The 16589-nt window shown below is 36.3% G+C and overlaps 1 protein-coding gene across 1 annotated transcript in view; it reads left to right on the forward strand.

The window, feature by feature from the left end:
- The window catches only part of tmtc2b (transmembrane O-mannosyltransferase targeting cadherins 2b), a 104757-nt gene extending 91621 nt beyond the window's left edge, over nucleotides 1–13136 (forward strand). Inside the window, exons 11-12 of the mRNA XM_087797712.1 lie at nucleotides 4480–4543; nucleotides 11403–13136. Of these exons, the coding sequence (XP_087653838.1) occupies nucleotides 4480–4543; nucleotides 11403–11582 (244 nt within the window). The 3' untranslated portion in view covers nucleotides 11583–13136. The remainder of the gene's footprint in view (nucleotides 1–4479; nucleotides 4544–11402) is intronic.
- Nucleotides 13137–16589: the final 3453 nt, after the last annotated feature.

The following is a 16589-nucleotide window of genomic DNA, read 5'->3' on the forward strand; positions in this document are numbered from 1 at the left end:
CGTTTCTGTCTGTGTTGTGATTTGGTTCGGAGTTCATCCGAATGCTTCCCATGACAACAAGTTGTCGGAGCTTCAGCTGCTGATGTGATACATTATCTGTTTTTTTTCCCATCTTTTCACATTTTTTATCTTAAACCAAAGCAGCTGTTTACCTTCACAGACTTCTTACTTTAACAGTGAGGCTATAAAGCTGATAATAGTCGGAAATAAACACATCATTGGTGGTAAATCGGGAAAAAAAAGGGTTTTTACTGGGATTTTGAAAGTTTTTCTTTTATTAAATTTTTTAGTATCTACAGTAGACCTGAGACATGGCTCAGGGCCACATGTGGCCCTTTGACTGTTTTTTTGTGGCCAACATGAGTTCAGAGGTAAACTAGCAAACTAATTATAAAGACACATCATTTGTTCATAGTTAATCTGTTAATTATTAAAATGTTTCCTTTCTTGATTAGATTTTTTGTAAATATTTCTTCATCATCAAAATAAATGAATGAAAGAAAATGTAAAAAAAAAGTCCACTGACATGTCTACATTTTTTGGCCATAGAATCTTTTAAATAACAATATAAATGGAATTTATAAATATGGACTTTTCTAAGAAACACTTATTTTTGCAAATCCAAGCCATCATTTTGTTTTGTTTTTATTAATTATTGTGGTAAATCTTTTTATTCATCCCTTCATTTTGAAGCCAAACACAGCAGCTACATATGAAGGACAGTGAAGCTAAAAAAAAAAGAAAATTGGTGTGAAAATAACAAGTTTGATGTGTTCAATCATAAAATGAATCCGGATGAAATCCGTTATAATAAACTAGGACGTGGGTCTGAAAATGGTAAACCATAAAATCCAATCTTGCCAGAATAATTGTGTTTGTCAGTGAAAAAGCAGATGTCATAGGATTATAGTAAATGCATAAAAAACGTTCCCCTTAAGGAAAATACACCAAGATCCAGATGTCCAAGACATGTATACAGGAGTTTTTTCGTCAAAGATAAGGTGTTTAATGGAACTACAGAAGTGTTGAGTCCGGCTGAAAGACCTCGTAGTAGGAGCTGCTCCAGGATTTATCACATAGATAACACATCAAAGATTGAGAAAGAAAATTTAAAAGTGTTTAGAGGCATGTTCATCACTCCTGGAATCTGACACCGATGAGCTTCTGTGGTTGCAAATGATGGTTGGATGAGGAATATCAGAAATGAGTAGTTAAATTGAGTCTTCAACAGATTTAAGTTTACAAATTAGATTTCTAATTGAGTTAGTTTCAGCCATGAATAGACAGAAGGTCAGACACACTTGCTCAGAGTCGCCATCTAGTTTAAAGCTAAGTTAAAGCCTGATGTTATGGATTAAGGCCTGAATATTAAGTTAGTCATGGATAATGTGAGCCTTGAAAATGGATAACTGCCATGACAAAACTGTACTTTGTTCACATTTATTCATTCCTCTCGGTCACATTATTCTACAGTTGCCACGGACTCAGAGTCAGTATGACTGGAAAATCTTGGGCCGAAAACCGGAAATGCCGAAAACAAGATGATGCAAGCAAAAGCTGAACAAAACACTTTTTTTTTTTAAATAATATATCAGCTTTCAAATCCACATGAGTAAAAAAGGCTTAATCATAGTTACAAACACGATTCACTTGAATGTGAAACACTAAAGTTAAAGCGCAATACAAACTATTACAACAGTGCTTGTAAAATATTACATAAAAGGTCTTTTTCTGTGTTTTGGTTTCAGCCAGAAATTTTCATTTCTGTGCCGGATTTGCTTGTTGTTACTTTTATATCGTGTTTAAAAAAGCTTAAACTGACTCAAGAATGAACTGTAAAGTTAAAAATATCGAACTTTATTGACCCCTTACATTGAAAGAAGATTTATAATATGGAACTTTCTGTTTTTAAGAAATTGAATTTTTGTGAAAAGTGAATATGAAGATGGATTGACAGACAAAATCTTTCAGCATCGTGTTCCTGTTCAGAAGTCGTTCAGTGGTCACTGGGCTCAGGCGGAGGACATTTGCTTCCAATGTTTTATGGGAACATTTTTGGGCACATCAAGATCATTTCACTCCTGATCAATCATCACGTCTGGCGGCCAAAACCCTGATGTCTGATAATTTATTGAGCTTTTTATTACCACATGGGGATGCAGTAGTTATTTTAAGAGAAGGCATTTTGTTACCAAGCACATCGAGAGTTGCTGGAAATATAAAATCTGACCGCAAAAAGAAAAACTGTTCAGTGGAAGAATGGTGGCTGGTTTAATGCTGATGTTTAACTTTTATCTGGAAACTTGTAGAGCCGGAACTTTTAATAAACAGCAACAGCCGGAATGAAACGGGCTTTTCTTTCCTTTGATCAGTGGTCGGCTCTACGGTCGGCCATCGGAGTCGGCGCTTGACTTTGTCAAAGCTCAGTGACTTTCATTCACACGATTGTTACCATCAGTGACGGCAGCTGTGGCCCATAAACCGGACTTCTGGTTCACCTGAGTATTAATGACAGGAAGGACCGTGTCAGCCCGAAAACAGGAGGCAGAATGTTGACTTTGAGGATAAATTTAACGTGTTTCTCTTATCGAAAGAATAACTGTTGAGTGTTTTTTTTTCTCAGTTCATATTTCTAAAGAAATATCAGAAAGAAGGAAGTATTTTGGGGGACTTGTTTTATATTTAAGGAACTTTAATTTTTTGAAGAGAGTATGGCTCAAAATAAATGTAAAAGTTCAGACTATAACAACTGGGTTATCTTTACTGATAATGCTATAGAAACAATTTGATGCCAATTCCTCAAACTAGCCGTAACAGGATTCCGAAAAGTTTTGTTTAAGTCCAGATGTTCAGAGCTCGCTTGCTAACAAGTACGCATTACAGCGGTTAAAGTATTACAGATTGTTTAGTTTACACTCGAGATCACAAACAAATAAAGGGTTAAAGAATTACAATTTTAAAAGTTAAGTTAACATCCAGCTTGAAAGAGCTGATATAGAGTGATATAATAGCTGTAATAGCTAAGAGCTATGCATTTCGGGGTTAAATCATTAAAAATAGTTTAGTTTACATAAAGAGCTAGCTCACTAAAAATTAACTAGTGGTTTAAAGGATAGTTTTCTCTACACAAACTTTTAAGGATTACGTTTATTTTATATCCAGATGCAGAAGCTAGCTCAATTAACAACTAGCTATGTGTTACGGCGTTTAAGGATTACAACTAGTTGAGTTTAAACCCAAAGCTAGCTCACTAACAAATGCAGGGTTAAAGGATTCCAAAATCAAGTTTACATCTAGATGTTAAGAGATAACTCCCTAACAAGTAGCTTCACGCAACAGGGTTAAATGACTCTGAAAAGTTAAGTTACATCCAGGGGTAGAGAGCTAGCTCGCTAACAAGTACTGATGGGGAACGCTACTCTGTACCATATTCAAACAGCTTCTGATTTAATGTTGGCAAAAATAGCAAAAAAAAACAGACAGATTTTCTATCAGAATTTTGTCTCTGAACTGGTCCAGCAAGAACCCTCATGCACATCGTCTCACCCAAGTTTTGCCCAAAAATAAAAGACCGCTCAATCAATATGAAACCTTACAAAATGTTTTTCTTGGTACAATTTCAAGCACTATCTAAGAATAGCCATTGTTTTAAAGTTACAGATGTTTGCCAATCATTTCTTATAAATACCCTAAAAATGTAGAATATCTTGAACATGCATGTCAAACTCATGGCCAGTGTAGTTAGGAAACTACATTTTGATGTTTACCTTTTCCGTTTGTTGAGGTACAATCACAAAAGCAACAAAGTTTGGGATGGGGGGGTCCAAACAGACAAAAAATGTTCTCTTGAATTGTTGAAAAGTCCTAATATTTATTGTATATTAGGGATTTGAAATATGCATGACCTGGTCCTAATTTATGGGATGTATTTCAACATGGTGTAGTTGTTTTCATAATTACAATTATTTTGGATACAAATGACTTGGGCACAGAAGAATTTTACTAAACCTTAATGTTAAAATCAATGACATTTGGTAAATTGACTTCCCACATCGAGTCCAAAGTTTCTGAACCTCTGCAGTTATGTGGATAAAAAATAATATTTGACTGAGAAATCAATGATGGAAAAGAGCGAGGCGAGTAAAGTAGCGACGAGAGATGCTATCGACTCTTGCGCCGACTTTTTCTGTTTGCCCTGCACTTAAGTTTGGAAAGTTTGCACACTTATTTATTTATGTATTCCCTGCTTCAATATTCCCCAAGCAGGCGGTAAACAAAAGGTCGTGACTTCCTGGTTCAATTAAAAACTCCCCTCTGCCCTCGCCATAAGCAGCATATCCATCGAATGCAACAACAAAAAAAACGACGGACTTCTAATCCCTCTGTGATTTCTCTGCGACCCTTGAGCAACTGAGTTCAGCTGCTGCCAATAAAGATGAGTAATGACTCTCTCTGTCTTTCTTTTTTTTTTTTTTCTAGACAAGCGAGTCTCAACGAGGCGGCCGAGAAGTACTACGGACAAGCTGCGATTCTGAGACCCAACGTGAGTAAAACGATCCACTGATTGGCTCAAACTGTAATTTCGGCCGGATTTCAACGTAATCACATCCACATTAGAAACTCCACTGCTTTTAATGAACCCCCAGCATCGACGGTTACCTCGTCTGTGTAGAATCCATCACCGGCTTCAAAGAGAGGACCCTGAAAAGGTGGATTGTAAAGAGTAATGATAATAACACTCCATCAGGGGGCTTGGGTCTGGTGGTGTATTGTGGGAGTTCAACATGTTGGCATGTGGTCGCTGTGTTTGTTCCTGGCTCTTGATTAGACCAAATCACTTCAGGATTAATGATCGCATGATATTTGGACAACGTTAAACAGCCGAGGAGCGTTTGAAAGAGCTGGCCTGCGAAAGCTGGTACGATATAAACAAACAACAACAAACAAAAGAGAAAAAGAGTCAAATTGAAATCGTCACCAAAGGCCCTAAAATTGAGCTCATGCTTTATTGTGCTCGTGGACTTTTTCTCCTCGAACCATTCTGCGTTTTTTTTAAGTAACTAGCCACAGATGTGAGTGACGTCACGGTCCGAGTTGCATGTTAGGATAATGGTATCAATTTGTGCGTTGAATGAGTCCAAATGTCTCTTATTTGTGACAGAAAATAAGTATATTAGAACACTTTTCTTTAATAAACATGTTCAGGAAAAGTTCTGAATGTATTTTAAAGGAAGGTATCTACAAATAAATTCAATTAAATCACTAATAAAATCACTTGTATCGATCACTTGACATTGTTTTAAATGGTTTTAGAGTTTTAGTGCTAGAGTTTAAAGAGACCTGTACAATATGAGGCTTTTATTTTGGTTTTGAATTGAGCCAAAAAATAAGGGTGTTTCTATTTGTAAGCTCTTTTGATTTGATTTTGTATGTTTATGTGAAAATGACCTTCTTGTTGCAGAAATGAACTGTCTCTTCACTTTTTCCATTGGTCGTCATTATAATTACAGACAAAATATTCAGACAAATGAATATATTTAAATATTTTAAATATACATACTTTTTATTTACTTCATATAAAAGTACACTTCATAAATTAATATACTATTAAAATGCTATTTTGTACTTTTTCTTTTTAAATATATTAATTTAATGTAAATAATTTAAAGTTTTTGAGTTGTTTTACTCACAATTTGGTCCAAATATTTACCTTTATCAAATTAGGAACAAAGATATAAATAAACCTACTCACATCAACGGTAGAGCTAACACATGCTAAAGGTACATGCTAGCTCAAGCTTATCAACTACCTTTTTGACCAAACACACATGAAAGATCCCGGTTACATCTAGGATTAAATAATCTGACATTAAAGTTATTAAATCATTAAAAAAAAGGGACTAAGAGTTAATAAAAGTTCTTCATGTCGGAGATAAACGTTGGCTCCAAAGCCTTGACGTCGATGCTAACATTAGCATTACTTACAAGACTTTACAGTTGAGTAATTCTCCTCTATTGTAAGTTAGTAAATAAGTATTTTATATTTGTAGACTTGATTTGTTATCGTTTAAATTATTGAGTTAACATTTCTAAAACTGGATTATGTCGTTTTATTTCTCATTTATTTCTGAATAAAAGTGGAGAAGTCGTGAATTGGGTTAACGTTGGACCTTAGCTTCGATGGCTAACGGCTGAAGCACAATTTCTGACGTTGGTTTAGCTTCGTCACTTTCGTTTTTTGTTCCGTCTGACGCGACCCGACTTCAACCGTGTTCCCTGTCCGTCTTCATTTGTGAGTTTGACTGGACACTGGAGCTCACGGGTGTTTCACGTTATCGTCACGTGTTTCTGCTCGGCCAGAAGACGGTTCCCTGCAGTGGATCATGTCTTTCAGTGCCGACATTTTTAACTCGGCAGACAGTCACACGACGCCTCTTTGACCCGTGACGCAAGTCGCTTTGCTTTTTCTTTGAATTATTAGGTGCCTTTGTAGCCATTTATCTTTTAAATGTTGAGTATCTTCGTGGTCGATATGCTTCTTATCTGTCGCTGTTTCCAGATAGTGATCAAGAAACGAGGAGTTGGAGAGAATGCAAGTGTAAATAAAGAAGTTGAAATGATGAGGAAACTTCCTTCTGTTATTGAAGATTTAAAAAAAAAATAAAAATCTAGTTTTAATCAGCTTGAAAGGTCTTTTGATTTTCCTCCCAGATTCTGGGATGTCTTTAGTCTGTCACTTTTTGTTCTTTTACCTTTGAGGCTTTGCAGACGAGATGATGTCGATGAAATTTTGGATTCTTTTGTTCTCGACGCCTCACAAGTCTTCACACATGAAACAAATCTGTGAGCAATGAAAAGAAACCAGTTTCTCTGATGTTAAAAAAAAACCCAGAATATTTCGGGAGAAGAAGAGACGAAGCCCAGTTGATATCTATACATGTCTTTGGTTATATACGATATATTTAGCATTTTCTGGAACAAATATAATCACATTAGATTAGATTAGATAGACTTTATCAATCCCTCTAGTTGAAATTAATTCAAATTAATTAGTCGATTTATTTGTAGTATGGAAAGTTTTTCTTTAATACCATTGTTTTTTATTAAAATTCTTCATACTTGTGCTATTTGTTTAAACTTAATTTTATTTTTATTTTTATTTTTTGAACTTATATATATATATATATATATGCCAAGCCCTATCCTAAGAGTAAAGTGTAAGAATGGATGGTTGTTGTTTGTTTTTTTTTACTTTATACTTAAAATTCCCTTTCATACCATGTTTTAAATACAGAAAAATACAACTTTTAAGTCACTTTTAAAAAAGTCAACAGTTAATGTTAGGTAACCTGTTCAAAATGATTGGACAGCGATAGGAAATTAGTTTACTTGACTTTATTAAATCAAAGCATCCCATTGATTCTTTTTTAAAAAAAATCAACAACATTATTGTGTTGAATTCTGGACAAAAACAATCCAGGAATCTGAATTGCACAGTTGACAAATAATAAATAACAATATATTTCCCAGTCACTAGTATTTTATTTTAATCATTGGATTGTTTGATGTTTTATAGAAATAGAATAGTAATAGAAATAGAGTCAAGTTATCCACGTTTTTATAACTCATTTCAATCTATCATTAAAAACATTTACAACTTCCTGAATCATGGTATTGATAAAAAGTTACGAGTACATTTTTACTTCTAATGAGGCCAGAAATTATTTTGTTAATCATTTCAAACTTGAAAATGTCATCTTTCATTTAGTCAAATATCACCTGCTTTAAAAGGTGAATCTTGAGCCAGTGGGAAAATAAAATCTACATTAAAACCTCAAAGAGAAAAACTTTTCTAGACATTCTCACCTCCCGTGTTTCTTCCTGCTGTCACCTCCAACTATGTCCACATGTATAAACAGTTATATTTGGCCTCCTGTTTGAAAAATCCTTCACTTGTAAATTGATCCCACCGCTGTTATTCTGTGGTTTGACCCGGTCAAACAGAAGGTAATTTACAGCTCAAAGGGTTTTTAAACAGCGAGGAACTCTGGGAGCACCTGTAGACAATTGAAGCAGAGAAAGAGCATTTGAAATTTGTCATTTTTTTTATGCATGTATGATTCAAAAACGGTGGATTAAAAGAGTTGGGCCTCAGCGAGGTGTCCGTCATGCACGATCTGAAGGCGTCTGTAACGTGTTTTAAAAGCGCAGAGGGAACGTTTGGCCTCTCCGAGGTATTGCTGCAGAATCCTCGTGATTTATGCACGATTTTAATTCTTCCTCCGAGGGAAGGGCTGCGCCGTCGGACACGTTGTTCCCATTGAATCCCTCGCATGCACGGAGCATCACTCATCCACGCCTGACACTGGGAAAACACGAGATGTTTGGAGAGTTTAGGCCAGTTGCCGATAAGAGAGGAACAGTAAAGCGCCAAAAAAAGGTCATGTTCGGTTTAAAATCGATGAAAATCTCACACACGCTTCAAAAACAGGTTAAAAACTGCACAGTTAGCTTTAAGATTATCTTGTTTTTGGGGTGGTATCCGATATCTTCAGCTCCCTGCGTCTCCGGTGTGAAGAGTTGTCGCCAAGTCTGAATTCCCTGATGGTCTTTTTCAAAGCGTTTTGGCAGCTCGAGGTGTGAAACCCTTCAATTACTTTGTCTATTATATTCACAATCTTTTTTGAAGCCTGTCCAGAAGAAAGAAAATGTTCCTTGATATGAAGTGAAAGAAAGTAATACTAATTGTAATAATGTATTTTTATTCCATTTTCAATATTTATTCATTATTATTTATATGTCATTTTATGGTAGAAGCTCTTATTTTGTTAACCCTTGTGTTATCTCAGGGTCAAGGTGACCCAAAAGCTCTAAACCTAAATTTTTGTATCAGTTGTGTTGTCTCTGGCTCAAAGTGAACGACCTCCGCGACTGCATATGTGTTTATGGAAGCCATGGGGGTCGTTCACCTTGACCCAGAGACGACAAAACTGATTCAAAAAACACATTTATTCTGCGGCTTTTGGGTCACCTTGACCCTGAGATAACACAAGGGGTTAATCTATTTTTATTTCATTCTGTACTGAGTCTATAAAAAAACCTGCGTTGGGTTAACAACACTGGCAATACATGCAAGTAAGTAAGTAAGTAAGTAATATTTATTTATATAGCGCTTTTCCAGACCAGGGTCACAAAGCGCTTAAACAATCAAAACAATACTCAAAAAAGTACATACTTTAAAGATCAAGATAATACTGAGAACAACACAGGAGTTTGAGAAATTCAAGGAAAAGCCTGAACAAATAGAAACGTCTTAAGATGTTTCTTAAAGGAGTCAGTAGATCCATCAAGCACAAAGAGAGAGAAGATCGTTCCAAAGCTTAGGAGCAACAGCCTGAAAAGATTTCTCTCCTCTGGTCCTGAACCGTGTGCGTGGAACCATAAGTAGATTTTGATCCACAGACCTCAGAGCCCGAGCTGGGGTGTAAGGCTGGATCAGATCAGTGATGTAAGGAGGAGTCTGACCATTAATAGATCTGAAAGTAAGAACCAGAATTTTAAAGTTGATCCTGAAAGAAACTGGAAGCCAGTGAAGAGTTTTAAGGATCGGAGAAATGTGAGTTCTTCTACTTGAGCGGGTCAGAATTCTCGCTGCATGTACAATTGTACAATTATATTCTAATTATTGTATTTATTTTTATTTTACAGTATGTGGCTTTATATACTGAACATTTGGTTTAATATTAAATCTGATTTAAATACTATACATACTAAAACAATAATAGATTTTGAAAGAAGGTGGTTAGTTGGCTACAGGATACATTTCATAGAGCCACATAAATACTGTAGGTGCCTCAAGTGGCCCCTGTGCGTCACCTCGCCCAGGCATGTGTAAAAAAAAGAACATGTCGAACTCGACAGACAAATGTAGCCAAAATAATTCCTTTTATTGTAAAGGTTAATCTGGTGTCTAAACAAGAAGGAGCTGTTTCACCTGCAGTTAGTACAAAACTCTGCACCAAGTTTTTGACTTGCTCTAGTAGAAGAACTCACATTTCCCTGATCCTTAAAAACTGCTGTTTGTCTCTATGTCGGTTGGCCTTTTAAAGTATGACTTTGTAAATTTGTATTGCTTTTGATTGTTTAGACACTTTGTTACCCTGGTCTAGAAAGGCACTTTACAAACAACTATTACTTACTTACTATTAGCAACCTGCTAAGCTAGGTGTGGCTAATGCATTATTTGTGTACTTTATTAGCATAACTGCTAAGCAATAATCTTGCTATGCAGAGAATCATTAGCAGTTGTCTCTGATTTACGATATGACTTTTTACTTCATATAAAATCTCGAAAATAATCCGACGTACATCAAGTGCTGCCCCCTGGTGGTAATAATCAAAGCAGGAATCGGTTCACTGTGTTTGGAACAGTAGCTTGTCACAAACCCCACATCGGATCTGACGCTTCATGACGTGTTGGTTTAGCTCGAACCTGCGACGGAAACACAACAGATCCATGGAAAGCAACTTCAAAGTTCCCGTTGAACCCGATAACATCCGCGGCCACAGAGCCGACCACGGCGCGCAGTGAAGCTCGGTGACCAGAGACTGACCTGATCGGTCCGAGCATGTTTACGCTTTACTCGACTTTTTCTTATTCGTACCAGACGACGTGTTCGCACTTTGAATAAATATTATGTCAATTCAGATCTGGGGGAGAAAATGAAAATGTTCTGAAAATGAAAAACCGCACAGAATGTTTATGGATTTTGCAAACAGTCTAGAAAGTCTAGTTTTGGTTTGTGTTTACAGCAGCCGTTCCGTTTTTTTCATCCCGTCTTTGTATTTTATTTCCAAAATAATCGCATCAATAAATAATAGGGGGTTTAAGGAAATATCGATTCACTTAAATGGACAGATATTTTTGTGATACTGTATTTATATTCAAGTTCAAAGTACATTTTCAAATCATATCCTAGTTTTTATCATAGTTCTTTTATAGATTATATTCCAATAAAGTGTGTGTTAATTCATAAAAAATAAAAAACGTTTAACTGCGATTAATCTTTCAACCGTTAGATGGCAGCAGGTATTCGGTAATTCGGTGAGATCTGGGTGATAACTGAGGACGAGAGGATACAATCGACTCCAGTAGCTTTTAAAGCTGAAGTTTGGACAAATGTTGGTTTCAAAACAAATTTAAGTAGTTACGACTTCGTCAAGAGTCATGTGGTCTGTAAATTCTGCAACACTAGAGTCAAGTACTCGACAATACTACAAATAAATCCTGTTACTATAGTATCACAGTATATTGTATCTTTGTCATATCGTTAAATACTTGGATCTAACTCAAAGTTAAGAGGAACTCTGAAGTGACCCTCTCTCTCCTGGTGTTCCCTCAGTACCCGGCCGCCCTGATGAACCTCGGGGCGATCCTCCACCTCAACGGGAAGCTGCAGGACGCCGAAGCCAACTACCTGCGAGCTCTGCAGCTGAAACCCGACGACACCATCACCCAGTCCAACCTGCGCAAGCTGTGGAACATCATGGAGAAACAGGGTCTGCGCACCAGCGGCCCCTGACTCACTTCACAACGTGACCGAGGGAGGATGTTTTGGTTTTTTTTTTTTTACTCTCCGAGAGACCGTGACGCTCTCAGGCGTCTCCCCAGAGGTGTTGCTCATCGTCTGGCCCAGACTTCATGGGACTCTCACCGGAAACTGAAGCACTTACACTTGAAGACTATGGAGATTTAGGACCTTTTAATAATATTTTTTTTAAATGTTTTTCACAATTATTTGTCCCCTTTGAGCAGCGATGAGCAGCTTCATCTTAAAGCTCTCACAATATATGTCATGTTTTAAAGGCAACTGAGTCAGAGAAACACTAGTTGATGGAAAAATACCTTAATATCAGATCAAAACAGAGACATCTTTAGCTTTTGAAGTTCTTAATACACTGTGCTATCATCAGAACAACCTTTATTGAGATCCTACGAAATCAGAAAACTGTCAAAAATCTTTTTTTACCCTTGTTTTTATACATATTACTTTTATATTTAGTTTTTCAGATGGTATTTTAGTTCATATCACGTTAGCACATTGATATTCGTTTCTTTTCCAGTAGATCTGAACTACTTGAAAATACGGTACAACTAGTGAAGCTAGCGTTAGCTTTAGCTCATTGATTTTCTCACACTCACGGAATTTATTTAAACGTGGTAAATGATAATAGTATCTTGTGATAATATAATAGTATATTGGTCAACCACGGTTAAGCTACTTAGCTGTCGATTAACCAACCGCAAATGGCTAAATTTATTTCTCTAAGAAAACATTTTGTATCGCTTTAAAATGCTAACGTGTGTTAGCAATAGCTTCCGTTAGTCAGCAGTTTCACGTTTTAATTCCCTTGTTCAGTGCGTTTAGTTTTTGACAGTTTTCTGACATGTTTTTTTTCCGACAAAGCTAATTCAAACTTAATCTCATTATGTCGCGTTTAAGGGAAATATTTTAACGCCAGTGTCTTAATAAAACTAATGTGTTTGTATAAATGAATCCTAATATATTTCCACCGTTTGTAAAGTATTAAGAAACATGCAAAGTAGCCGAAGAGTCGTCGAGTTTGTTTGCGTTCGCTCTTTTTGTGTGTGTTTTTGTGTAACGTTTGTCGTCGTCCAGCACACACCAAGTGAAACGGCACCTTTTTCTCGGGAGAGTTTGTACAATATTTCCTTTTCAACAAACTGTTGGTTTGTGTAAATTATTGCGTTGCCATAGCGACAGAACCAGCTGGCACTGTGTTTTTGAACATGAAGGAAGTGGACGGCGTTCATGTTCGTTGTTATAGTGACAGAAGATGCCGTAAGACAGTGTTACGTTCGGACTCGCCCTCCTCACTCGTGCTTCACTCTGTGTGTCTGCTCAGGGATGACTGCAGAAAACCTTCACACGGCTAAATTAAAGATGTATTTTTGGAGACTTGCTGTATTTGTATAAACGATCAAGATTTGTAGCCCTTTTTCTGCTTTTTGTATAAAATAATGAAGAAAAAAAATGAGCTCAAACGTGCCAGAATATACGTTTTCTTTTTCCAGAAGTTGCTTTTTTTCCACAATAAATTGATGGTGTTCTGCACGTCTTTGATTCCTGTTCTTGTTTTTAAATGTCTAATAAATCATTTAATTATGAAGTGAAACCTAAAATTTAAGGAGCTGCTCAACTCTTTAAAAGGTAAAAACATGGTTTATTTCATCCTCCTCTTGTAGAATAATAGACACTTTTCGAATACGTCGTACGTCAAATCTTAATTCTGTTAAAGGGATGATTCAAGACTGGAACATCTAAGATATTATTGTTTTTATGCCTTAGCAGTAATAATTTCATCCAATCGTGTTAAGAATTTGAATCAGAGGCAAATGTTTCTCTCATATCTTCTACCAAACGTGCTCAAATCTACTATCAGACTCTTCCAAACATGCTATTGAACTATTTCACTTTTACTATCAAACTCTTTCATTGACTATCGAAATTCTCTCACTTCTATGGTGAAACTCTAAAATCGTCTATAAAACTCTCTCACATCTACTACCAAACACTTACACACATACACTATCAAACTCATCGACTATCAAACTCTCTCACATCTACTACCCAACACTTCCACACATAAACTATCAAAACTCATCGACTATCAAACTCTTTCACACACACATTATAAAACTCGTACTCTCAAACTCTGTAACACACTCACATTTACTATCAAACACTTACACACATACATTATCGAACTTTCTCATCTACTATCAAACTCTCTCACAAATACTAACAGACTCTTTGAAACATGCGGTCGTTAAACTCTCATAACAACTATCAAAATGTTTCGAAGGTGCTATTGAACTCTCTCACATCGACTATCAAACTCTTCTCACACACACTATAAAACTCATACTCTCAAACACACTAACAAACTCACGTCTACTAACAGACTCTTTGAAACGTGCCATTTAACTCTCACAACAACTATCAAACAGTTTCAAACATGATATTGAACTCTCAAATTTACTATCAAACTTTCACATTTACTATCAAACTCTTTCACACACACACTTTCAAAGTCACTTCTATTAAACTCTGACATTTACTATCAAACTATCACATCTACTATCCAACACTTCCACACATACACTATCAAACTTTCTTATCGACTATTCAACTTTCACACACACACACACACTATAAAACAAGTACTCTCAAACACTAACATACCCACATCTACTATCAAACTCTCTCACAGCTACTAACAGACTCTTTGAAACATGCGGTCGTTAAACTCTCATAACAACTATCAAAATGTTTCGAAGGTGCTATTGAACTCTCTCACATCGACTATCAAACTCTTCTCACACACACTATAAAACTCATACTCTCAAACACACTAACAAACTCACGTCTACTTACAGACTCTTTGAAACGTGCCATTTAACTCTCACAACAACTATCAAACAGTTTCAAACATGATATTGAACTCTCAAATTTACTATCAAACTTTCACATTTACTATCAAACTCTTTCACACACACACTTTCAAACTCACTTCTATTAAACTCTGACATTTACTATCAAACTCTCACATCTACTATCCAACACTTCCACACATACACTATCAAACTTTCTTATCGACTATTAAACTTTCACACACACACACACACTATAAAACAAGTACTCTCAAACACTAACATACCCACATCTACTATCAAACTCTCTCACAGCTACTAACAGACTCTTTGAAACATGCTGTTGAACACTCACAACTATCAAAATGTTTCATAGGTGCTATTGAACTATCTCACATCGACTATCAAACCTCTTCTCACACACACTATAAAACTCTCAAACACTGTGTATCACATTCACATCTACTAACAGGCTTTTTGAACCATGCTATTTAACGCTCACATCTACTATCGAACATGCTATTGAACTCTCACATCTGCTATTGAACTATCTCACATCGACTATCAAACCTCTTCTCACACACACTATAAAACTCATACTCTCAAACACTGTGTAACACACTCACATCTACTAACAGGCTCTTTGAACCATGCTATTTAACGCTCACATCTACTATCGAACATGCTATTGAACTCTCACATCTGCTATTGAACTATCTCACATCGACTATCAAACCTCTTCTCACACACACTATAAAACTCATACTCTCAAACACTGTGTAACACACTCACATCTACTAACAGGCTCTTTGAAACATGCTATTTAACGCTCACATCTACTATCGAACATGCTATTGAACTCTCACATCTGCTATTGAACTCTCTCACAATGACTATCAAACTCTTCTCACACACACTATAAAACTAGTACTCTCAAACACTGTCCAACACACTCACGCATCTACTATCAAATTCTCACATCTGCTATCAAACTCTTAAACACACAACATTTCAAACTCACTTCTTCTATTAAACTCTCTGACATTTACTATCAAACTTACACCTACTATCAAACTATTGAAGTGTATCAAACATTCCTCGTAGGCTAGTGTTGCTTGTGTGCTGATGTCAGCTGTTTTAAATGTGTCAAGGTTACGACTGTAGAAGAAATGATTGCAGTTATGATAGAACTCAGGGGATGAAAACAAATGCAACTGGACTTCAACCGACGACCCTCCGGCTGTGAGACGGCATCATGTCTTCGGTTTCTCGTTGTCATTCGACTGAATTCCACTTCATAACTTCTCAACTTGACGTGAGTTTGGAAGAGAGAAGCGACTGAAGGGTCAGGAAAGATATTTATCATTTTCCAAATCAAACACCTCGGTGTGTTGGTCTCACATCAGTTCCTGCTCAAGCGTTCTCTCCGCAGACGAGGTGCCAGACTTGCTGGGGTGGTCTCGCCCGGCTGCAGTGGAACGTCTTGTTTAAACTCTCCCTGCTGCTCATTTGCAGCTCGAGATCATAAAATCAAGTGAAATTCATCTCCGGCGCTTTGATGATCCCACAGCAGAAGAGAAGCTGGAAGGTGTCGCACGTGTGTGTTATGTTAAAAGCTGCTGATGTCGACACGGATTCAAACCAAAATACTAAATACGCCGCACACATGTGTTGGATTGAACTCAGACGCAGGTGCTGCTCACTTATCTTGACGAATGGTGAACAAGTGAATTCTTTCCAGCTTCTGCTTCGTCTCCCGCTGCAGGATTTTTGGGAAGAGAGGCGAGGTTTTAAAAACCACAAGTGTTCAAGGAAACTAGACAGTCTTCAAGTGCAGGAAGAAATACCAGGAAAGCTTGAAATACTGGAATTATTGAAACTTTTCTTTCTAGTAAAATATGGAGAAAAAATAAGATAAAATCAGGATGAATTAAAAATGAATGGAAAAAAGGGTTAACAGTAAAATAAAATAGTTAAAATGTTTTTTTTGAATTTGGTTAAAGTAGAAAATATATAAATTATATAAATATAAACTATAATTTAATAAATAACTACTACTAAAGAACAACAGCATCAATTATTGCAACTTTTTAAAGATATTTTCTTCAGTGAAATATAGAAAAACATTAAAATT

The sequence above is a fragment of the Callionymus lyra genome, chromosome 8 (assembly GCF_982586985.1).
Source record: "Callionymus lyra chromosome 8, fCalLyr1.hap1.1, whole genome shotgun sequence".
Classification (NCBI taxonomy): Eukaryota; Metazoa; Chordata; class Actinopteri; order Syngnathiformes; family Callionymidae; genus Callionymus; species Callionymus lyra.